The following is a 25,721-nucleotide window of genomic DNA, read 5'->3' as shown; positions in this document are numbered from 1 at the left end:
ATATAGGCGATTCCTAAAAAGAAAACTACAACTAGACATTTGTTAAAAGAATTTTCCAAACTCTTAATCATGCTTAATACGCTACAGAACTTTAGTGTATATTTACTGAAGCATATTATTTTTATTGTTGTTATTTTTGGAAAAATGTAATTTGGCAGGTGGGTAGATGGTGCTCTGCACATTTCTCTAACCCGCCGTGTTTGTGTTTGTATGTGTGTGTGATTAAATATTAACGTTTAAAATCTTTTACTTTTTATAACTCCACGTTTTGTACTAAAACTGGTGAATTATTAAATGGTGGCCGACGTAAATGTTTATTTCTTTTATGTATGATTAATGTTTGGGCGGAAACAGTTAACACCATAATGAGCGTGAGGAGTGTGAGGGGGCTGGGTCTAAAAGCGCAGTGTGCCAGCTACAGGCAGCATACACAGACTACTGTACATTGATGGAGCCGATTTCTATGAGTCCGGCAGAACCCTGTGAGAAAGCCACGCTGCGGGTCTGAACCGATGCTGCGAAATCACAACGCCAGATGATGGCAGCTCTGGCCACGGCTTGTACATAACCTTCATGTCCTACAGAGCAGCTCGGAGGACGGTGAATGCCAAACTGAAGGAATGTGCCGTTTCTGTGACATGGTCTGGTAAAGTAACAGGTCAGTTCAGATGGTGAAGGCTCTGCCACGAAGTTTACGCGCTGAATTCGGAATTACCGGCGACGACGAAGGTTTCAACTTCAATGAATGACGCCGTCCCTTCACAGGTTCCGTATGCGTACAGGCAGTATTTATAAATTGGAAGAAGTAGGCTACTGACTATTAAAACTATCCTGAAAGGGACAGTTTGACCTGCTCGAGCATTTGGAAACATTTCTTACCCGCTTTGGAACTGAAGCGAGTCCAGCGCATCAGTTAAAGCCCAGAAGACAGCAGCAGCATTGGAGGGAACAGGATAGGGATAACCGGGAGATTCACTTTAAATGAAGAGGTGAGTGATGATCAGCACGCTCGTTAAGGCTAAATCAGCCTTACCGGGCACAAATATTTGCGTAAATCCCCTATGACTGTCAGCCACTCTGTTCCTCAAAGAGCTAATATCCGACACTGCGGAGAGTCAACTGTGGAGAGGCATTTTTCATCTCAGGCTGCAGGCTGTGTGCAGTGCTGGGGTACATTGTATCGTTGCCACTGCTCCCACTAGAATGACAAGGTGGCATTGTAAATACCGTGCGGGGTTTATGCATTTAAAAGCACTGCAGTTAGATCAACAAAAGGCTTTACGCACAGTCGTTGGTCTGTAATCTTTTACATTAATGCCATTTACTCTCCTTCTTTCCCCTATTCATTAGAATTTGGTTGCCTCACAGTACATAAGAATTACTGGATTACAGTAGGTTTTACTGAGGTGATACATCATAAGGTTAGCATCATTCTTGCTTGTTAGTTTCTTCTGATTGTGTAAGTATATAATGAACTTACTTGACCAGAGGAGTTATTTTTAGAGTGCTTATAATGCGTTGCTTGCAGTCATCACAGAGCTTGGCTTTCTAATAATTTTGATTTGTTGGCCTTGTTGGCGTCTCACAATTACACATGCATGGTCTTCCACACAGTATCCTCAGGAAATAGCCTTTGTGTGTTAACAAAAAATCAAAATTTGCTTTTGACTACACATAGTTATTACTTTTGATATACTGGCAGGTAACAGGTTACAGATCTGGATCCTTGCCTTTCTGCAACAAGTGATCTATGAATTTAAAGTCAGAATGACTTGGAGATTGTTAAATATCTCACTTCAAAATGACTTTGTCTCACAACGTGACATTATGCAAATTTTGCCACTTTTGTTGCCTCATTCTCAAGTGGCAAAATCAAAAACCTAAACTATAACACTGAAAACAACAACAACGTAATGTAATAGTGCCAGCTGGCAACAATTTAGTATTCCAGGTTGACTTCAGACCTCGTCTGTCCAGATCAGCAGATGCACCTACAAATCTTCCTTCCCTGTCTGACTGCCAGTTCACCAGCAAGCACCCATGACAATGACTCTAAAGAAAATAAATGTTGTCTTAAGTAGAAAATTGCCTTACATTTGCATGAAAATGACTTACATCTGCTACGGCTGATGGGTAGCATATTAATCCCTCGGCTTGTGCAATCAAAACCCCTTCCTTCTTGGTGCAATCAGGTTTTTTTTGCATCTGAAGCGTGACCCATTCAGATAATTATTTTAATATCCATCTCAAAATGAAACAGTAGTTTGACCCCAAAGCAACCACCAGGGTGGAAATTGCTGCCTTTGGAAGAACAAACCAGCACTCAGCATTGGTTTGATTATCACATTCTGATTATATTCACCCAATTAACTCCAATCTAATGAAGAAAAAGGAGACATTCTGTAATATTGTGGTGCTTTCATTATCCGATTGACCAGCCAGCAGCTGCTATATGACTATGCTATTTTCTATTTTAGTTCAACTTTATTTTTTATCATTTATGAATCTTCTGTAACCCATGTCTGTATTACTGTTAGTTAAAAACATTTCTGCTGTTCATCATGTGAAATATTTCTGAGAGCATAGAATTTCAGTTCATTTGTTCCCCTTTCAAATAATGGAGGATATAAGCAGAAATGTTAAGAATTCTGCTCAATGAATTGCTTTCAAGTGAAGTCTTTGAACTCATGCCGTTCAAGAACGCCTTTTGAGAACCAAAACATCACACATCCATCCAATCAATAAGGTTAACCTCACCAAGCTGGAGAGAAATTGCTTTGACTGGACAAAGTTAGATCAAGCTTTGTTGATGCTTCTCTGCCGCTGCTTCCCCACTTTACCTCTTTATAAGGGGCTATTTTGATTAGATATTTAGTGTCGCTGTGTCATCAGCAGTGCATTCTGGAATGATTTGCATAGGTCTGTACTTTACTTCTAGATTTCCCCAGGGAATGTTTCAATCTCTCATTCTTTAATAGTGTAGTCTGAGCAGCGTACAGCATAGATGCATTTTTGTTTGAATTATTCTGGATATTGTCTTCATGCCAAACATATTTTGGAATTTCATTTGCTTTGTTTAAATGAATGACCTATATCAGTTTCTTAAGAGAAGCTGGTCCTCTAATGTGCTCTGCCTTGTTTGAAGAGAGTCTAAGGCATCATAATCTCCTGGACAAGGCTGCCTGTCGCTACAGCTACCGCTGCCACCATCAGCATCCATCAGTATCTGCGACAAACTCTTGCTGGCTCAAGAGCGTCCTCTGTTGATGAAGAGCAAAGAGTCTAAACAAGGAGCTGAGTTAATTATTTGGCTATAATGTGAACACACAACCCCTCTCCGGTCGAGTCCTTTTACTTGGACTCTTTAGCAGCCGTGCTGATACTCAGAGCAGTTTTTTAAAAGCACAATTTGCTGCTGAATGAGTTGTTGCTGCTTTTCTCACCACCAGCATTCACACAGCATGCCGCTTGCTCCTCTTTGGATTCCCCCCTTAAGGCAGCCAGACTCGCCACAATTTAGCTTGAGAGATTTTGACAAGTCGCTACGCATGCAGGCAGAATCCTTGACCTATTTCTTAATGAGTGAATACTGCAAATGTGCTCAGCGGCTGTGTATTCCGAACACCCCCCCCACCCCAAGCTTACAACAACCCCCACTATCCCAACTGTCTTTTGGTTTCACACATACATAAACACTTGAACACATGCTGATAACGGTGCTTTTGTGGGTTCACCGACTCATTCTCTTATAGATATAGGTCCTCTCTTTCCTATCTGATAGAGTGTACAAATACTGAGTGTTTGTTTTAATGCAATTGGCCTCCTGTCTTCCCTCACTGTGGGCTGTTTATCTGAACCTCTCAACTGTCCAGCTGTCACAACAGAGATCTCAATCTACTTGACCCACACACGCTCCGCTCACTCAGCCTTGCTATGCACATGCTTGTGTCTGGAATCTGTATTTATGTTGAGTGTGTGTGTCTGTGTCTGTGAGCGAGAGAAACAGAATTGACATAAGAGAGATCTGGATCTTTGGTGATAATGATCAAGTGGAGCCAGGGAGAACATTTAGTCTGTGATGAGTTTGGTTGGCTTCAGTGAAAAGCAGAAGATCACAACCACTACTCTGCTCAATTTATATCTTCCGTGCTTGCTCTCTCCCCTCTGGATACTGATTGTAAAAAGTTTTTTTTAAAACTGATCTCTGATGAGTCTTGCATCAGATTCCAAGTAGAGAGAGTTTCTTTAGGTGATGATTATCCTATCAAACGTTTGTACAACGGCTTATATGTTAAATTAGGAGTGAAAGTCTGGAGCTCTGCTTGTGGATTACACCACAAGAAACTTTTGATTCTCAGATATTGGTGAGGCATCATTATGAAGTGTTTTTTCAATTTCTTAGTGCAGAAAGAGCTATTCAACACTCTGTACCCATTAAAAAAAAAACCTGTTATCCAATACTCAATCCGTTGTTCTGCTTTCTGTGTTTTTATATCCTCATTTAAAGAAGTTCCCCTGATATTTTGAACCTATAGATGCCAGGGAAGATACAGGACAGAATTACTCTTGGATAATTTCCACACAATGGCAGATGTTTGAAAACACCACAGGGCTACATTTAATGGTCTAGTCATGCTGCTGTAGCCGTTTTCATCATCTTGAGTAGTTGTGCTTGTTGCCTTCAGTGACTTATTGAATCGTTGAAACCATTTTAAATTGATGACTACAGGCCACTACATTGTTAAGTAGCAGCTTGCTCAGTATGAACAACACATAGCACAGAGTGCAAAAATCAATGCCACTTTGCATTTCATTTTTCATCATATACAGTGAGTACTTGAAAGAAAAAAGCCACCTTTTCTGCTGTAGCAGTTACCGTGCTGGGACTTTTATTCTCTGTAACTCTGTGATAAGCCTGTTGAGAGAGTTTGTTTCCCCATATCTGTCAAGCTGTAGGCTTTTTTTTCCCCCAACAAGATATAGGCTGTGTGTGTGTGTCTCCAGCTTCCAGACAGGCTCCAGCCGGTCTCATCAGAGGACCAAGAGGGAATGGTTAACAGTCATCCCTCTGCCGTGCAGCCGTGGCCAGTCCAGATCCTGCTCTCCCTATTGATGGTGGCAAGTTTAGCAGTGAACCCCAATGCACACTCTGCTGTCCCAAAGCTTGCCAGCTTGCTGAAACAAAGCCTTTTGTAGGGCCACTAAATCCAACAGATGGAGAAATGGACAGTAAATGAAAGTAGAGGGAAAGGGGAATAAAGGAATTTAGTGGAGCATGTTTGTGGGTAGGCATTTAGGCTGCTCCTTTGGGAAGCCTAACACTCTTACAATGCAATACTGGCAGAACTTAACTGTTCTCTCCTTGACGTGCTGCAGCAGCAGCAGCTTTGGGCCTCTATGTGAGAGGAGAAGGCAGTCTGCTCACGAATGCTCTCCAGGGCCTGGGAAGCCTTTATTAAGATGTTAATAGAACTGACTTCATGACACATTTCCATGGGACAGGATCCCTTGCTTCTGCCATTCTTTAGTGCCTCAATCTGCCTGCCACAATCATCAGTCTCTCTCCTTCACACAACAGCCTGTTTAGGCATTCAGCCCCATTTCCACATTCCCCTGCCCAGGCACTCTCACTTTATCTGATCTCTGCTGTCACAAACCATCCTATATTTACCACGTGTAACAAAATTACGCGATGCCAGTGATAAGGGCAGGAATCATGGCATAGGTACCCGCAGAATAACAAGTCTGGCTGTTTGTTTGTCACTGATCTTCTCACCGGCTGGAAGTCAGACTGTCACCCCAGCAAGCCATCAAGGCTTTTATGATTTTTATTTCTCCAACCACAGTTTTCCAGATCACTAACTATATTCTTCCTCCTCGTTCGCTTTAGTCCTCAAACTGCTTCCAAGGTTGCCTATGAAGCTACAGCAGCTACAAAACAAGAGACAAGAGAGACCTCAAGCTTTACATCCAAATACCTTGACTGACTTCATTTTCATGAAAGGCACTGAATGCATTGTCTCTACCATTTTCTCCTTTCACATGTATTTGAATATAAGTCAGTTTAGCCTGGCACCATCAATAATCAATTAGCTGGTGTCAAGGGAGGATGTGCGTTTTTGTTTGGTGGAAAACTCAACAATAAGTGAGCAACAAAAGGAGAGGCAGGGTGGGAGGGGGCTTCTGTTAGGCGCCAAGGGGCAGCTGTCAGGAGCAGATGACTGTGTGTGTGTGTGTGTGTGTGTCATATGTTCACAGATCCATGTGTTTGTGTCCATTTTAATTTATTTTAGTTTGACTGTGTGGCACTTTGTGTGTGTGTGTGTGTGTGTGTGTGGGTCTGTGGGTCTGTGTGTGGGTCTGTGGGTCTGTGTGCATGTTCAAGACGATATACCAGGGTAGGCAGTAAGGGTAACAACATGCTGCGCTGCCCACACTGCCCCCTGGTGATGAGGATGCCCCTGCCTGCCACTGTTACCATGGTTACTACAGGAAAAGGGGTGCAGACATTACTTGTCTAGTCTGCTCATGTGCTATAGGGGAGTCCGGCCAATGGCAGCTTTGTCCCTCCCATATAAACTGAGGCCAATTACAACTAGAACCGCTTTCAACTCAAAGGGGCTGTTATGGCCATTACCCCTTACAACTGTCAAACAATGTAAGTATTTGCTCTGGAATTGTAAAATGAAGAAAATCTGTGAATTTACGTGCACTTAATTTTCTCTGTAGTTAGTGTATTGACTGAAAAAATGTTAGCATCGAACAAAAGCTAAAATTCCCTCATTGGGCTCCAACACTCAGTGACATGTTGGTGCTTGCACTTGTGCTGTCTTGTTACTATTTTGCACTCAGCTGTGGCCTTATCTGGGTTGATATCTTCTCTCAGTATGAGGCAGGATCTTTGAGTCATCCTCATCCTTCAATAGAAAGAAAACAGAAGAAAAAAGGGGAAATAAGGCCTTCTAAAGTTGTTCCTGAGTTAGATCGCAAACAGAAACTGTCTGGAAAAGTCCTCCCCCTTCCTCTGCTATCTTGTTCCTTCTGTTGCGTGCACACACATCTTCCTGATTAGCTTTTTCCACTGTCGTCGACCAAAGTAAATTGTGCTAAATTGATGATGAAAGACCTTGAAACTCCCACAACTTCAAAACACAGAATCTGCCCCACTGTGGCTTCTTATTTCCTTGCAATTTTGATAGAGGCAAAAAGGAAAACAATTAATGAGTTGGCTTCTACTTGCAAAACTTCACATGTAATTTAAATTTTTTTTTTCTTTTCTTTCTTACTTGAATGCTTGATCAGTTTCTGAAGGTACAGGAAGAAAGATCCTGGATGCATGATGAAAAAAAACAGTCTGGACTAGAGTTTGTGCCGCCAGTCTGTAGACTGCAGACTCTTTACTTTGGCCCAAGGTGATTTATAGTGTCCACGCCAGAGGAAATGAATACTCCTCTGGGATAACATTTATGTTTATGCATGAATCCGTGACTCTGATCCACACACTGAAACCAGCAGGAGAAAAGGGATGAAAGGTACTTAAAAAAGGGAGGCAGCTTGTCATGAAGCCCACACAAAGTCTGTGAGGACATGTCGTTACTTTCCCAACTTGCTGTGACCCAAACCATTAATAACACTTTATGAATGTAATTGCTTTTGTTGTTGATTTTTCACCTCTGCCCAACCTTTTAGATTACAGCTCAGCACACCATAAGCATAGGGCTTTGTGAAATGTGTGGGATACTGAGGAAGCAAAAACCTCTTCCTTTTTCTTTTTTTTTTTTTAGCAGTGACTTTTAGGGGAATGTGTCGTGTCAAAATGAATCAGCAAAAGTTATCACTGTGAATCACACTGTACAGTGTTTATATTAACAAGGTGAATCTATAATGGGAATGTTGGATGTTGTTGTTCCACCACCCTTACTTCCTAGTGCCCTTTGCTATCAAAGAGGAACGCTGCATGAACTCAGCAGGAGCTCACCCAGACAGGCATGTTTTTCTTCCTCTGTCATAACCAATGATATATGAAAGATGACAGCAATATCTTCTTGTTACCTACAAAGAAAATTATTATCATGTGATGTGATGCCATGCTAAACACATAATCAAAATTCATCACATTTTCGACCATCAGCTGCAACACAAGTTGTGGGCGTTTGGCCTCATTTACTAGCAGTTTATAATTACCTCTACCACTACTGCTACTATTGCTGTTGTTGTTGCCTTTTGGACATTTACAGTTTTCCAAAACAACACAGGCCACAAACTGGCCTTACATAGCCTGTTAAGAAAACAAAATACTTCATGGAAAGGTTTAGCTTTAACCTTTTTATTTAAAAATATTTCAGTGTTCTATGTCTCATCTTAGCTTAAACTATCTCATCTTTAATTAAAAACGACTTCTGTCTTTTCTAATACGATCACTGAGTCTAAATTCTTGGCACGTTTCCACTGATACTGAAGTATCTGGATTTTTTTTAAGTTAAGTCTCTCAGCTCAAGAGTTTCTCATTTCGAGCTGACAGATCGCGTATTCCTTTTCCTCCACCTGTTTTTCTCGTAGCCTTGTAGATGAACTGTTTTTAGCCTCATAGTTTTAAAAAAAAAAAAATATAAATATATATTCATTTTGACATCCAAATAGTTTTCTTTGTTTTGAGCCACAGTGAATGTGTCAGGGGATATTCTGAAACTTATTTCACTTTCAACAAGATTTTCATCACTCTGGTGGAAACACTTGGAGAGGCGCGCCTTTTCTGGCTTCCTCCTCGGACACTATTGTTTCCATCAGAGTTTGTCATGCCTTAGTGGTGCAGGCTTGTCTCCTACAACATCATCACCACTTTCTCTGCTTCACTTGGAGTGAAGCGGGCTCAGCTGTATGCAGATTGCCCAAGCCTGCTGGGATAGAAAAAGTTACTGGCATATTTATTGTGGTAACAACAAAATAAACCTGTGCATATGTTTCAAAAATTCAACAGTAATTTTGCATACATTACTTTTTTTTTTTTTTTTTGTGCAGGGCAAGAATGTAATGTTTAAGGAGAATGAAACAAGATATGAGACAATTATTCAGATTGTGACAACCAAACCTTTTGCCGTGGACCGTTTGAAATCCCTGTGTTGTCCATGAAGATGTTGATTAAACATGACTGCTCTGAAACATCTTACTGCCTAAGGGAGGCAAAGTGGAAGAAGGGAGGTGAGTAAGCAGAGAGAGTGAGAAAACTGAGGATTGACTGGGCAGGTTTGTACTTGAAAGCAATGAATGAGCATCCTTTCTTGTCTTAATCTGCTCCAGTTAGGGAATTATGCTATAGAAGTTAATACATTATCCACACAGAAGGTGCATTCAAAGGATATTTGACACGTTATTGCCACTACAGGCCCAGTTTTACTAGACACATCTTTATTTCCTCATTCATCTTGCAGTAAGAGCTAGAGTAAAGCTGGGAATTAGAAATATTTTTCTCTCTGCAGAAGGCATCTCTGAGCGTGTAAGTACAATGTTTACCGTTAAGTACTTTACACAAGCCGCGTTGCCTTTGCTGCCGCAAGTCCTCCCCCACATTTCTCAGAAAACATGTTCAACCTGACAGGGGTGAATAGGTGAGGTGGATTTGCATTTATTTACAAAGTATGCACAATGTTTCAGGCATATTTTTGTGCACATACTGTTGAATGAAAAATAATTTGCTTTTGCATGACTTTAAGTCCCCCAAAGAGTGTCCTTATTCAGCATTTTTTTTTTTTTTTAAACAGAAGTAGAGTAATTTATTTTTTAGCTACACACTGAAAGTGTCCATGTTTTATTTGTTCTGGGGATTTACATAATGCAGTATCATATCCTCTGTGTCCACTCTCCACTCATCTGTCTGCCTCTTCTCTTCACCTTCCTTTCCTGTGAAAGGGAGAAGCTGCAAAGGTGGGTGGAGGCATGCCAGAGGGTACTGGCATATGGCTGGGAAATCGTAGCGCATTTTTGCATTCACCTGTGTTTTGGGACCATGGCCTGCATTCTGCTTTGCATCGTCAAACCAAAAGGAAAATTACAAAATGGAAAACAGGAACGGGCTACTGGGCATTATGTTACTGTTGAATAGAGTGAGAATGTGCATACGTATACTTTCCATCATTTCAGGGCGCACAGACACGCTTATTTCGCTGCAGTGTGCACAGACATGGACTTGCCTGATAAAGGACCCCTTTGCTTTGTTTATTTTGTTGAGGCACAGTGTTTTGGGGTTGTGTTCAACAAAGCATTAGTAGCTTCAATGGCTTAAAGTCTAAAAAAAGCTAAAATGGGGTGTCTCTGCTTGCTTGACTCCCTGTGGTGCAGAAAATGTACAGTAGCTCTGTGTCAATGTAAACAACTCCACCTGTGTTTGCATACTATTACTTGAAACAACCAGTTAGAAAAGGGAAAGCAAAGGAAGCAGAATGAAACTGCAGGCTGAAGACTAGCCAGAATGATTTCGCTGCAGGAGATATTGTTACGTTAATTTAGTGCAAAGCCTTTAAAACACAAGCTAAAAAAATGTGCTTCAAACATCATGCGTCTTCTTGTAATGTTTGACAATAAAGGGTGTTTCCCAGGAAGAGAAAGTGGTTGCAGAATGTAAATGCAGCTATACTGAACATAACCAACAGTGAGATGTCATTTATGAGTTTGCTCTGCACTTGATGCTGTTACTAAGACTTCATCTTGTTGAGATTTTCTGACTCGGATCATGATTTTAGATTTGTGTCTTGGATGCATGTGATCAACCTCTATAAACACAGAATCAGAGCTTCTTAATTGAAAAACTGGCGTATTGCTCCTGTTTGTCAGCACCTTGATCGTGACTCATCAAGGTCACAGGGTCACACTTAATTCTCAAAGGGTTCCCAGTACCAGTGAAATGCAGCATTCCCAGCCTCTTTTATAAAACAAAGGAAGAAACGGGGAGGTCTGGGATTTTTGCTTGTGATACCGAGTCAGACAGGAAGAGAAGAGGAAGCTGGAAGGGAGTGACGGAACCGGAAGACAAGGCTGTTTTCGTAGGAGTGAAGGGCACCATTTGCCAGAGAGAGGTATAAAAAAAACAAACCCACTGAGAACATTTGCACTGGGCTAGTTAAGGAAAACTGAAGACCTGGGATCAGCTGACTAACCATGCTCTGGTGATCTCACCGGATCTGCATCTACATCCTTGTAGATGATGTAGGTGTGTGTTGAAGTGTAATACTCCAGACTAATGGGAAAACACACTCTTTCTTAGTGGGTCCTAGGCAGACTGAAACAGCAGTGAACCAACCACCAAGTGTCCTAATTAGCCCACTTCAGCATGTTATTCTGCCCCAGCTGCTCCTATTTATGTTACTGATGAAATGCTGAATGGGGCTTTTTCCCCCCCCCTTGGTTACATTTTCTCGAGGGTAGCAAATAGTCGATTTTTATCGTTTTTCTCTTTCCTGTTATTGCAGTTTTTTGCTGGAGTATGATTATATGTTTTCTCTACTGCTGATGTAGTTTATGGGAAGCAGCACCAGCAGGGCTGTTTTGTTTGGCTAAAAAGGGTGGCTGCTAAGTACTCAATCCAGTGTTTTGCCTCCCCATATCCCCCAACTAAGAAATTACAGAATCTGGTGATAGAGAGAAATACTCTGTTTGCCCACTGCTGTGTTTATGGTGACTCCATTGTGGGCTTTAGTTTCATCATATATTCTGCAATAGCACACTAATCATTGAAAGAGTTCAGTGAGATTTATCTGTTGAATGCAGCGAGCTGGCCTACTTGTTGAAACTTCATTTTACTGCTCTACTAAACCTGCAGACTATGATCACATTTAAAGTAGTGAAGCCACAGCATTTCTCCCTGAGCTTCATCATCTATGTGTGCGGCCTAAAGAAAGAGTTACTGAGGGAGAAGCTGCCACAGAGGAATTCAGAGTCTTGGTTTGGCATTGGTCATAGTGACCAAGTTAGGAAAGCTCGTTTCTTTGATTTATGTTCATTTATTATTCCTCTGTCTGTTTTTGAGTCGTGTCTTTGTTTCTCTTGGTCTTTCCTTTCACGCTCTCCTCTGTTTATTGCACTTTTCTTTTTTGACTTTCTGTCTTTATGTCTCTGCATCTTGCAATCTGGGATCCGGTCCCTGCTTACTTTACGCCCTTAACAAGGAGACAGATGGTAATTTTAATCATCGTTCTAGCAGAGATTAGTCTTTGATCAATTTTAATGCTCAGAATACAACCGCTACATTTAGCTTGAGAAAGGGGGAGGCTGGGCTTGTAAAAGTGATTTGGTGACTAAGGAAAGGCAGAATACTCCAAGATAAGTCCTCTATCCAAGTATTTCTCATGCCCAACATTTTACATGCAGTCAAAGCGTTGTTAGAATTACAGTCTAGTTAATACTTCAGCTGGATTTGGGAAATTCGTTCTCTGATTTTTTTTTTTTTTTTTTTTTTTTGTATTTTTGTTTGTTGTAATACCCCGTTGAGACCTACTTCTGTACATGCAAGTATATGCGATTACTTCTACGCTATGCCTTCCAGAGATCCAAGCCTCTTTGCTCTTTGGGTGACTATATCAAGATGTCGTACAAGAACACTACTGACAGACGGTTATATAAGGCTGGGTGGCCACATATAAAATATGGTCTCTGGTGTCTGCCTGAAGAATACAGATGGCCTGCCTGTCTACATGTTATATCTGCAGCAAGAGCAGGGAGAGAGACTCGGGAGTCTCTGGCCTGTGAAAATGAGTGTGAAGCACTTATTCCCAGAATGGCTATAGTAGCTCTTCATACAGCTCTGACACACTCAGAGCAGCTCTGTAGTCACAGATCGTGTACATTATAGGCATTTCACACACATGCTTTGCTTGTAAATAATATTGGTGTGTAGTTATTGTGGTTACATCAGTCAATTATATTGACATTTAGGCTGTTTACATTTCCGTAGTTCATCAAAAAGAGCAATACCCAGCCCAGAGCTGACGCAGCAGCAGAGTGGACCAAGCAACAAGCAAGCTAGCCAAGTGAAGTCTCTAGATCTTTACTATTCCCTGGTCGTTTGTGTCCGTGGCGCCGCTTTCAACCTGGCGAGTATTGGATCTCTTTACTGATCCCTGTACTTCATCACAGTGCGTATGCTGATGCTTGGAAAAATTGATCTAAGCGGCCTGGAAGATGTGTACTATATGCCTAATACACAGATTATGAAATGCTTTTCAGTGATCAAAATAAGAACTTGGTCAATAGCCTGATGACTTTTGAAAGAAAATGGTTAATTAGTCTTTTTGTGGCAGCGAAACAAAAAATAATTATTGAAAGAAAATATAATTGTTTGAAAGTGCTTCAGCCAGTCAACACATGAGTAAATGGAGCTTTTTACATCCCAACACTCTGTGTAACGCAGCTTGTAGGACTCTTCCTTTATCTCTCCAGTATATGGAAATTGTCTTTTAGCTCCACTCGTATGCTTCAGCTGTGGCTGTATGAGACACTAAAAGATAACATTCCCATATTAAAGCAAAGTCCTCATAAGGAGGTTGGCATGGGTGGGGCAGGATATTTTCAAGAGACCCTGGTTCATTTCACATTTGGTCCGTTTTGTTTTGCACTATTTTTTTTTTTCTCCCTTGCCTTGCTTTTTAAAAGAAAACCTTACTAACATTAGGATTAGGAAACATTCATGGTACCGGTTCAAACACACTCCTTCGAAAGTAACCCTTCTTGTTGACAAATGACAAGTTGGAAGTGACCCCTCAGTATCAGGTATGTGATACCTTGTCCATCAAAGTAGACAGACAAGGTTATCACATACAGTAAGTGGCATCTTGTGTGTAAGGACGTTTCGCCATCAGTTTTGACAGACACCATGAAAGTGGGCTGAATGAGCAGAATATTAATAATCTAAGTTTATGTATCTGCATCGCAGGTATAAGGACTACAGAATCAATGGAACATACAGCCACTAGTTAATATTGCCAATAGCAGTTAACAAGACAAATAGCAGCAGATACCAGAAACCAATATTTTCACCATTTCTAAACTGCAGCACAAATCTGCAGTATGCTCTACTAAAAAAGTGTTTTGGCTTATATCTGTTAGATTATACATCTGTGATCAGCCAGTATCGTTAGTCAACGCTGATTGTTGTGCAGGCAGCATTCTTATCAGATTTGCTTGTACTTCAGCTGCATCATGTTTTATTTGTGTACTAGAGTTTTTCTAAATAAACATCTCATATGTTTAGCAAAGTTTATAACAATCTTTGTTCTGTGTGTGTTTATTTGAAAAGTGTTTGCCTTGGTGATATGCCTGCTAGATTCTCAGGACACTATCTGACAGGAAACCAGCAAGTGCTGATTTTCCACCGTATCCCAGCCAGAACTGCATCCTGTACGGGGCTCACATGGAACAGGCCGGAAGGCATGCGTGTGTGCTTCAGCACTGATCCAGCAATTCACTCAGTCAGTCATCTGGCTTGCTCTCTGTGCTCTGTCCCATCATATTCAGTCCTGTCCTGGCATAGCCTGGCAGCAGCTGCTGCACCCCTGAGGACGATCAGGTGGATTGTTATACGCCCACCATGCGCAAGACTGAGTTAATGCTTACTGCAGCACTCACTACTGCTTTATTATTCATATTCATTGCAAACCCTAGTTGGACTTGCATACAAATGTAGTGTAAGCTTTCCTGCGAGCTGTGGTCTGTAGTAGCAGTGTAACTTTGCTTTGCTTTGTACTGCACTTTACCCATTTGAGAAATGTTTGGAAAGCTTTCAAATCAGCCTTTGAAATTAAGCATTTCTTAATTGATTTAAAAGTAAAGATCTCCTAGTGGAGCAAAGTTTGCAGGTGGTTGCAGTTTTGTTGTGGGAACTGTGGCACATTTGGGTCCAATTCATCTCCTTTCTGCTCGCTTTATACCTGATGATTATTTTCAGTGTACAGACAGACAGTCACTACCTTTGTTTTTGTTTGTGGTCTGTTGTGCACAGTCTTGACAGTAACCAGGCCATTCTGCTTGCTCGGCATGTATCCTTCTGTGTGAATAAGCACCCAATTTCCTCACCACATGCTGTTATTGCCTCTCGTCCAAAGGGAGATTGGGCTAAGTAACTAACCACAGACTGATTTTGTGGTGTTTTATCACCCCTGATGAAATTAGAAGGGCCTTGACCAGGCTGAGGTAGAGAGAGAAACAGACTGAGAGAACAGGAGAGAGGTTGAACCCTGCTCAGCTGTGTGATAATGCATCTGTTTTATGTGTCCAAGCAAAGAGCTCTCGAAAATAGGCTTTAATGGTCCTTAGACAGTAGTGTGTATTCGAGAGGCACACAACATTATGCTTGTGGTCAAAGCCGATTGTGAATACAATGGGTAAAAGTTTCTTTTCATCCTGTAGGGGTTCACAAAAAATACCACAACATTAACTTAAGTTTGCTTTGATACTTTACTGGTCAAATGTTAATTAGATTACCAGACAAAAAATGAGTTACATATGTTTATAGGTTTTTTCATATGTTTCCATATTAAGGTCACAGGTTTTAAAGTCTCATTATCTTTGCCACTGTAAACAGAGACACTGTTTGCCTTTGGTCAAACTTCAGTGTTTATTCAGGTTTTATTGCAAAAAGGATTGGACTTTGTGAGGACAAAGCATGACTGCTATACTTCTGCACTCACTGTGGCAGGAAAGAAGAGTGGGTCATTAGGGTTAGGCGGTTTAACTTCTCACAAGTGCTGCCATTGCAAGGTAGCAGCCTTACGTTTGCGATAAGACAGTCCAGTGTGTTTGTACAGAACTGCGGCTGACCCTTTTAAGAGTTGGGGTTTGAGAGAACTGAGATCTGTGCTGAAGCTTAGAATGGAAGGAAAAAAAAAAATCATAGACCCAGTGTGACAGCTGTAGGTTCATGCTTTCAGTGTGACAGCAAAAAACATTTCACTTTTGTAAGAAGAAGCATTTGTTTATACAGTCTTGCTGTGTTTGTTAAAATTTCCATGGAGGAGTGTGGCTAGCTGTAAACAGAATAGTCCCAAAGAAAGCTGTCTGCTGTCCTGGATAAGCACAAGGAATTAAATCAGCCGCATGCGCACTGACACAGACAGAACAACAACTCGTATAAACGCAGCATGTACACACTGCGGAAATGAGCAACTGAGTGACTCTTGTGTTTATTATCAGACAAAAAAAAAATGACTCATAAAGTTCATGGAAGAGCGATGGGTGTTTATATGATTTTTTTGCATAATGTAGTTAGTTCCCTCCCCCCCCATTTTTGTCCTTCAATGCCGGTACTGTGCATCCTGCCAGCCAACTCTTCTGGCATTCAGAGCATTCACAGAAACTGAGGTCACATGCTCAACTGTTATTTTAATTGCACTGGGATATTATTGATTTTTAGCATTGATAGAGCTATATCTGGCACAGCAGTATAAATTTCTCTTACATCACAGATCACATTCTCACTGTTCTAAGTTACACCACAGCCCTGGTTGTTGGGCAATACTTGTCGCTATAATCAAAATTAAACCCACATACTACCTTATCTATAGCCTATCCTCTGTAAACCATGCAGGGATCCATAGTGACCATGTTTGTAGAGCAGTTCAACAGAAAAGTGTGTTTCCTGCTGAGTTTATAGTGCCTGGTTGTTAGCCAACCCAGAGTAGCCTCATCCTTTCAACCAGCGTGTGATTACAGAGCTCCAGGCTATATCATACAGTCCTTAGATGAAACGGTAGCAGTAGAAAATGAAGGGATTACTTTGACTGACAGGATGCACATCATTTTTTCCTCTCCTCCAAAATCTCTTGTATAACCATTCCTTCTCCCCCTCTGCATTTCCTGAATGAAATAACAGGTCTCGTCATGTAATGAGTAGATCTATTATACATTTAGACCAAAGAATAGTCCTGTGTAGATTTCACTCATCTTTGACCGTCTTTGACCTCCTCATTCCTTTCACTTTTTGATTGATCTTCCTGTAGCCTGAGTGTGCCAGCCATGTTGTGCCAATGTTCTCCAGATAATGGAGAGACCATGCCAACTTCTAGAGTTATGGCTGCCGTAGTCTCTAACAGCCTTGTCAACTAGCAGCAGTACTTGACATTCTTTCTCTTTTTCATACACCATCATTGATTCTATCCCTCTTTTGGGTTTCGGTTTCCCTCTGTCTCCTTCTTTCTTAGACCCTTTCAGCATTAGTCACCTTGACCACTGAGCCATGCCTTAGGACTATGATCCCAGTTGAACAAATGATGAAGCTGTGGATGGAGAAAATTCATATTACTACACATTATATGGAAGGTCTTCCTGCAGTGTTTCACACACATATGGAACATGTATGGAAGAAGTACTTAAATTCACACACATCTCCCCACTTGCAGATCAGTTTGCTGGTGTTTTACTGTGGATTTGGCATGATATTTTTTTGACAGAAGGTTCAGTCCATCGGTGCCTTATTCTGACTTGGCAGCTGCACACCAAAGGTCAGAGTCCATGCTTTGTTTAGCAGACTGCAGCTACAGGCAGATAACGCCTCTGCGGGGAAAGTCTGCTGATTTTTTTTTTTTTCTTTTTTAAGTAAATCAACGCAAACCAGTACACATAGACACATGCTATGATGATGCAGCTGCTTGCATCCACACACGCAGTTTGCGCTGGAGTGTGGTATTGCTTGGTTTAATGTCATCTGTGTCTTTTTTGGTTCGGCTGCCTTTACCTCTCTTATGTTTGGTGCTACAGCACAGAGTTTATGCAATCTGATTTCACCAAGGCAAGACGAACTGAGCCTTTCATGCATTTCATTTCTACTCACAAGACGCGCAATTGCCCACTCGTTCAGACCAATGCCCCTTTAGCTGTCCTTTGCACCTGCTACCTGGCACACCAGCCAAGTTCTACATTTTGCCAAGTTCATTTGTCTGCTTCACCGACTCTTAAATTTGCATTGAGATTTGGCCACTATGAAGTTGCCTTAGATATGAGAAGAGCTATTGGTAGTTACGAGTTTCAAAATATTCGCTTTGCTGAACTGCCTAAATTCATAATGTCATGTAAGAGATCAGATGAATTGATTTTATTCAAATGCTTCTTTCTCTGCTCAGTTCACGATAACCTCTTGAAAGGACAAAATGCTACTGTTTTTACAGGTGTTCAAAATATTGTGAGCTGTGTGTTTGCAAATTTCCTTTCTTCAGTAATTCATAGGAAAGTGATTCAATTTCAGATACGCAAACCACTGAAACACACCCCATCTACTTTAACTTAAATGGATCTCTCCACATCTAGCTTCCATTATACTATTATACAGACTTTCAAAGTGCGAGGACAGCGCAGCATCCACCACGTGCGTCAAAAGTAGTTAAGGTCCTTCGGTTTGATAAAATGTGTATGATGTCAATCAAAAAAAGCCTGATTCAATTTCAATCTGTGTATGAGCTGAGGTAGATATCTGATCCTGTGGTCTCCCCTGACATCCTGCTTTGTTTGTTTTCTTTGCCCACTGAGGATTTGCTCTGCTCTCACTAAGGCCCTTTACAATTTAGATTTATGGAAATGCCTCCTAATAGAAATCTGCTCTCATCGGATGACAGACAGCAATGATGAGACGTACACCACATATGACTATGCTGGGATTGATTGAGAAGATCATGCCTCAGGATTCATCCTTCAAATGAACAAAAGCATGTAGAGCTTTGTTAGTTTTGTCAGTCAGAGCAGAATTGAGAGGGAAAAGGAGTAATTCATTTACATTGAAGCTGCCACTATGTATTTGTGTATCTTTCATTGTAGCTGTGGATACGTACGTGTCTAAGCTTGCATGAAAGTACAAGTTTAAATGTGTGCATGCCTGTGTGTTAGGAGAATGTAGCGGCTGTGGGAGCGGAAAAATATAATTAGAGTAGCAGTGACACTGTAATCTCTTTAGTAAATGTTACTGGTTTTAGCTGCAATACCAGTGTGTTAAGTTTGTGAAGTGGGAGTGGAACTGTGTAGAGACAGGGTTAAAGGGAAGGATTAGGTACACATGCCCTTGTTTGCACTGGGGAATAAGCGTCTATGCTAAGTCTTGACTATACCTGATGAAAAATGTTTTTATGTAAGTTTGTGGTGGGTTGTTCTAATCATTTTTATGTGTTTTCATTAAAATAATGCTAAAGCTGGGGCACGACTGTGACTGCTTTCAACAAATGCAGCTCATTGACAAGCAGTTCAAGGCCTCTCTGTACGCCTCTAAACTCAGATGCTCATGAGCAAGTGCACTGATATGGGTCACTAACAAAGATAGTGCTATTAAATACTGGATGCAAAGTGCTCTGTCAGAGTGCCCAGAGAGCTCATGCTTAATTGTGAGCAACTGTGCATTAATTTACTATGCATCGCTAAATTGCAGCTCTTTCAGCCATAGCTCAGAGTCTCACACATATCATGTCAAAAGACAAACAACAACTAAATGGCTTATAAAAAGGTCAAATTAAAACATTTACACAGTGATGGTTTTAATTTAGCAGCTCTGGACTATTTTTTATGTTATGAGGAAGGCTTTAATGACAGTAATTTCCTCCTGGTTATTAGGGTTTATCTTTATGGTGGAATTTTGAATCGTTACACAAGAAAATATTGGGAATAACCAACCACGTCCAACATCACAGCACAGGAAACCAGACAGAATTAAATGATAGTTACTGGAGGGCTTGTGGTTTCTGAGGGTGTTTTCCCTTTCTGTTGCTATTGGGTCGTAGCAGGAGAAAATGCTATGTTTCCTTGCAGTGGCTGGAAGGATGGATGACTGGAGAATAGTTTTCCTGGAAGCTGACAGATCGTAATGGCACTGGAACAGAGAAATTCATTTCCTATTGTCACAGAAGAATGTATGAATATAACTCCAGCTCAACAACATAAGATACTAACGAGGCCTCTCATTATTTCTTTTCCTGATAGCAGAAAAGAGAGAAGACTAATAGACAAACCTCTACTGCTAATACTTTTTATCAGTTCCTATAGAAGGAGATCTCCCTTTGGGGAATATAAAACTTTTTATTTTTACTGTCCAAATTGCCACATCCACTGAAAAGTTTACCAGGAAATGAATAAAAAAAATCCAACATATTTTTAAACCCTTAACTGTACTTTTCCTAACTAGAAAGTTGAGGAAGGTTTGTTCCAAATTGTCTCTTTGATTCGAAGCATATCGCTTTCACTTAAGCTTTCAAATTTCATGCTTTACATTAATCGTTGAGGGAATAACACATTAATCCAAGGCATGAAATTACAATCTCCCATTTCCTTTTTTTTTTTTTTTTTTTTTTTTTTAATTCAACAACAATGGATTCAGCACCATAAATGGATTTGGTTTACATTCTTTATCTTCTGCAGTACAATTGCTGTAAATATGAATTTAACAGATGAAGCAAATTTGGCTAGAGTGTTAAGAAGCTTAGGATGTGGAGAGAATAAACTGGGGGAAAGCACAAAAGCAGAAGACCTGCTGCCTATTTGAGGGTGATGGAGCTTTAGGGCTGCTCCTGCTTCAAAGACAAATTCCTTCTCTCCTGTGCCATTTTGCTAGTTGCTGGACTACCCTCAGGCTGTTTCTTCCCAACCATCATTGAGGGCTTACTTAGCTCTCGTTTTGCATTTCGCCACTCCTTTATCCTTGTCCTGTACCTAATGTCGCTCTTTTGCATCTTTTTAAAGTGCTACAATCCAGCTCTTTTGGCCACAGTTGGCATTGTCACAGCATCATGCCCAGTGGCTGGGGAAATCACCAGCATTTCAGCAAGAGACCCACAACCAGTCACAGTGACAGTGCACATGCAGCCAGTGGGACCAGTTTGTTTAACAAGCACTCTGAAGCAGCCTGGCTGAGTGTGCCAACACAGTGTTTTGTGTGCCTGACTATTCATTATGAATGGGAAGTTTTGCAAAAACTGTCTTTTCTCCAAGCCATGATCACAGCTTGCGTTTGTGCGGGAACGTGAGTTCTCTTCCGTCTCTCTTGACATGAAGATTTTCTTTCTTTGCCTTCTACGTCTGCCAAAGAGACTGTCATATGAGTGTGAGTCTTAAAATGGAAATCTACTGAGAATGACCATAAAGAATTTTGTTTTGTTATATAATTTTTTTCCATTTTATATTCTTATTTGACGCTGACAGTTTTGTCATCATGGCAGTCTATCATTCTTTCTGTGCCACGGCCACAATTGTGAAACATCTGCACACTGAATTTATTTCAGGAACAAGACTTTTTTGGTTCATCCGCTCACCCTATGTTTAAAAGACAAATAAAAAGTCGATTGTCATCCGTGCCTCAGCATTAATGGCAAAAATCTCATGTAGTGAAAGTCTGAATTTTTATTCAGAACTACTAGCTGCAAATGTGCCTATATTCTAGTTTACCTGTAATTCAATGTCAACATAGTCATGCCCTCTTCTTTTTCCAGGTCACTAGTTAACTATGTTTAAGTATGAATAATTTCTGGTTGCATTTATATGTTAATTTTCTTTTACTTAATTCTGACTTCTCACAAACAAAAGAAAGATATGGCTTTGAACTAAAGAGCACGCTGGGGGATCGAGTTTTGTTCGTATTCTTTTAAAGTCTTCAGCTGCATACTACTGTGGAGTGCTATGTCAAGTGCAACAAAGAGGTGGTCATGCAATCAGCTTGAACAAAGACTTCATTCCCTGTGTTATTGAAAGCAATATGAGGGGATAACCTTTTTGTGGAGGTTTTTATTTACACCATTCAGTCACTCTTTTTCTTTGCATGGGCAGCTGTTGCCACAACATAAGAGACTGATGCATAATTTTACTCCTGACAACTGAGGAAACGTAGGAAAAATAAAAAGTAGAAGGAGAAAAGATGGATGGCCTTAAAACATTGTATATACATACGATTAAAGCGTGGAGGTGGAGCGTAAGATCTAAAGGGCAAAAGGCTTTGGGGCTTGAGCGAAAAGCTAGCTCAGCAGGAAACTGATTATGCCACCAAAGGGATCCACTTTGCAAATCTACCATGTACAAACTCAAACAAAGGAGCATGGCAGCATGCAGGCAACTGAAAGTGAGGGTGGGGGTCTGACCCTTGCTGTTTTTTAGAGTCACTGGCACTTTTATGACCATGCTAATAAAGTGCTTTTGGGACAGCGCACCTCCCACGCCTCTGCCTGTGCACACACACCAAGAACAGGTTGACTGGGCTTTAGGACCTGTGTTTCTGGACACATAGATCAATATGCTTCCTTAGGGTTATATTTAAGATGGTGCTGTGTAGTATACTCGATCACAAGGAGTAGGGAGGGACCCTAAGATGGCCATTAACGGATTTGGATTGAGGTCTATGAAAGGGCTGACACGGCTCAAAGGGACCCCTAAATTACTGCTGCAAATCAAACCTGCCTTGAACACGTCACAATGTAAGCTGGCTATTCAGTATCTTCCCATACAATGTTCCCTCCCCTTTTCAGTCGCTTGTTAATTCAAGGTGCAGTTACTGATTATTCAGGCCACATCTTTTCACCCTTGATTCTCTGTGCCCTCGCTGCTGGAAATGCAAATCTGGAGTGTGACAAACGACGTAGGGCCGTCTCTGACACATTCAAGCCCCCGGCGTCCCCATGTCACTCCCCAGCTTACCACCTCCAGCGCCATAGTAATTACCCTTGTTGGATCGCTACGCCTAATCGTACTTGATTTTAGGATGCACTGCCATTCTCTCCACTTGTTAGCCCCTCACACTACTTGGTTCTGATAGAGTACACCGATAATACTTGGGGAATGAGACACACTCATACATACATCAGATGTTCTATTAGTTAATCTTTGCATGAGGATGTTTTGTATATATCTATTACAGTGGAGGGATTAATTATAGGCAGCACAAAAATCACCTTTAAATTAATCAGTTGTGATCTGAGCACACCAGTATTAGAGGAACTTGATTTATAAACAATGAATAAATAAATAAATTGTATAAAAGAATAATTAATAGATTCAGAGTCTATAAAAATGAGCCCCTTAAAGAGCAAGAGTAGGGGTGTGTGCAAGTGGCTTCCAATTTGTTCTCAGTTTGTTCCAGTAATGAGATCCAGGCCGTCTTTTCCAATGGATGAGATAATTAACTCCTGGGGACAGACTGCTTGGTTTTATAGCACATGGAGAGAGATCTTTACAGCCCAGGCAGAGCATGGTTGCATTAATTGTAGCGTGATACATTTTGACTAATATAGTATATCAAAATGGGCAACTGATAGGGGATGTGTTTAAAGAAATCGTGAGGATGGGGTCAGTATAAAAATAAAAAGAAGAGAATGATGTTTTAAGGATAACAAAGCACACAACGTTAAGCTGTGTGCTAATGTTTGGCATGGTCTCTAATATTGAAGATGTGTTTTAGGTTTTCCTTTGTAGGTAAGCCCGATCATCTGGAGATGGCGTGATTAGATGTTGGTGGTCAAAGATCAAACATTAGGTCGCTACAGATTAATGTATTTTCTGAACGAAATATTCCTTAAATCTGCCCCAAATATTCACTTGCACTCAGGGATGAACTGATTAGATCTTGGTGGTCAGTAGTCAAGGCCACTGTGATGTTATGCCCATCCCATTTGTGAATGGAATATCTTTGGAAAGGTATTTGGAATTTTGTCCAAATTGGACACAATTATTCACTTTGATTTAAAGATAAACTGCCTAGATCTGCCATGGCCAAAGTTTCAGCTACTAAAATCCTCATAAAGGGTTATGGACAATAACTCAGAAATACAGATTCTAATTATGACAATATTCTAAACCCTTTCTAATAAAATAAGTGAATATAATACATGTGTAAAAGGTTAGCTTCACTGAAGTGTCACATTGTTTTGGAAGAAAAAGACAGTCAGTCTCACAACACAGTGACCTTGCTTTTAGCGAGCAATGCCTGTTTTGGCCTTTTTTCTGTTCTTGGAAACCTCTTACTCAGTGTGTGGTGACAGCAGCAGCGCTAGCATGAGTCAGGTCAGGCTAATTTCCGTTGCTGTAACCTGCCCTGTCCTTTGGAATGTGCACCATAATGGTTTCCACCAATTGTCTATTCTCCACAGCTCATTGCTTTATTAAATTTGAGCCTCTTATTCCTTTTCACTTTGAAACACTCTTAAATGCATCTTCTTCGTGTGACATGTAACTCAGCTGTGACAATTTACAACTTTTCTCTTTGTTTCTTGTTTTCTTTTACAGAAACATGTGAAAAACCTTGTGAAGCTTGACCTGCAAGATAGCCTTCAGCAACACAAAGGCAAAGGTCTCCTCCACGTATTCATTACATCCATTCTCTCAACTCCCTTAGCGATTTCCTTCCAGGCCTGTTAAACATGGAGGGCCAGCAAGCATTTCGCAGAACTTTATCACTTAACCCTAAAGTGGGACCAATGGCTGCTCTACTAGGCTTCTGGCTCATAGTAATACCTGCTTTATCCAATGGGCAGACTTTTACTAGTTTCCACCCTGAACGTCGGGACTGGGTATTCAACCACCTGACAGTTCACCAAACCACAGGCGCTTTGTATATTGGAGCAGTCAACCGTGTGTACAAGCTCTCAGGCAACTTGACTCTTCTAGTCTCCCATGACACAGGCCCAGAGGATGACAACAAGGCGTGCTACCCTCCTCTGATTGTCCAGCCTTGTTCTGAGCCCCTTGTCTCAACCAACAATGTCAACAAGCTTCTCTTAATTGATTATTCCCAAAACCGGTTGCTGGCCTGTGGCAGCCTGTACCAGGGAGTTTGTAAACTCCTCAGATTGGATGACCTCTTTATCTTAGTGGAGCCTTCCCACAAGAAAGAACACTACCTCTCTAGTGTAAACCAGACTGGGACTATGTATGGGGTCATTGTGCCTTCGCAGGGCCAGGATGGGACCCTGTTTATTGGCACGGCGGTAGATGGCAAACAGGACTACTTTCCTACAATCTCCAGTCGAAAGTTGCCCCGTGACCCAGAATCCTCTGCTATGCTTGACTATGAATTGCACACAGATTTTGTGTCCTCCCTCATAAAGATACCATCAGACACACTGGCACTGGTCTCTCACTTTGACATCTACTATGTTTACGGCTTTGCCAGCGGCAGCTTTGTTTACTTCCTGACTGTTCAGCCCGAGACACCAGAAAACAGCATGTCGTCAAGCGGATCCGGCAGTGACCTGTTCTACACTTCTCGCATTGTTCGCCTCTGCAAAGATGACCCCAAGTTCCACTCCTATGTTTCCCTGCCTATTGGCTGTGTGAAGAGCGGTGTTGAGTACCGGCTACTGCAGGCTGCCTACCTTGGCAAGCCAGGACGTGTTCTCGCTGCATCACTCAATATCAGTGCCCACGATGATGTGCTCTTCACCATCTTCTCTAAGGGCCAGAAGCAGTTCCATCGCCCACCAGATGACTCAGCGCTCTGCGTCTTCACCATTCGTGACATCAATGCACGAATTAAGGAGCGCCTGCAGTCCTGCTACCAGGGAGAAGGAAACCTGGAACTTAATTGGCTGCTTGGGAAGGATGTGCAGTGCACCAAAGCGGTGAGTTATACTAAATGGATGACAAACACTTCATGCTTTACATGCACCCATCCACAGATCTCCAGATCATCCAGAGTGTGAAAGGGAGAACAATTGAAATAACCCTCTTCCATATGGTAACAATGTGAAAGAGGATTTGAAAAACTTGAAACGCTTGTCATTGGGAAA

The 25,721-nt window shown here is 41.3% G+C and overlaps 1 protein-coding gene across 1 annotated transcript in view; it reads left to right on the top strand.

Moving 5' to 3' along the window:
* Positions 1 to 401: 401 nt before the first annotated feature.
* plxna2 (plexin A2) overlaps positions 402 to 25,721 on the top strand; it is a 157,527-nt gene continuing 132,207 nt past the window's right edge. The window contains exons 1-2 of the mRNA XM_026153903.2: positions 402 to 989; positions 24,220 to 25,553. Coding sequence (XP_026009688.1) covers positions 24,354 to 25,553 — 1,200 coding nt within the window. The 5' untranslated portion in view covers positions 402 to 989; positions 24,220 to 24,353. The remainder of the gene's footprint in view (positions 990 to 24,219; positions 25,554 to 25,721) is intronic.

The sequence above is a fragment of the Astatotilapia calliptera genome, chromosome 20, assembly GCF_964374335.1.
Source record: "Astatotilapia calliptera chromosome 20, fAstCal68.1, whole genome shotgun sequence".
Classification (NCBI taxonomy): Eukaryota; Metazoa; Chordata; class Actinopteri; order Cichliformes; family Cichlidae; genus Astatotilapia; species Astatotilapia calliptera.
This window is presented reverse-complemented; position numbering and strand designations above follow the sequence as displayed.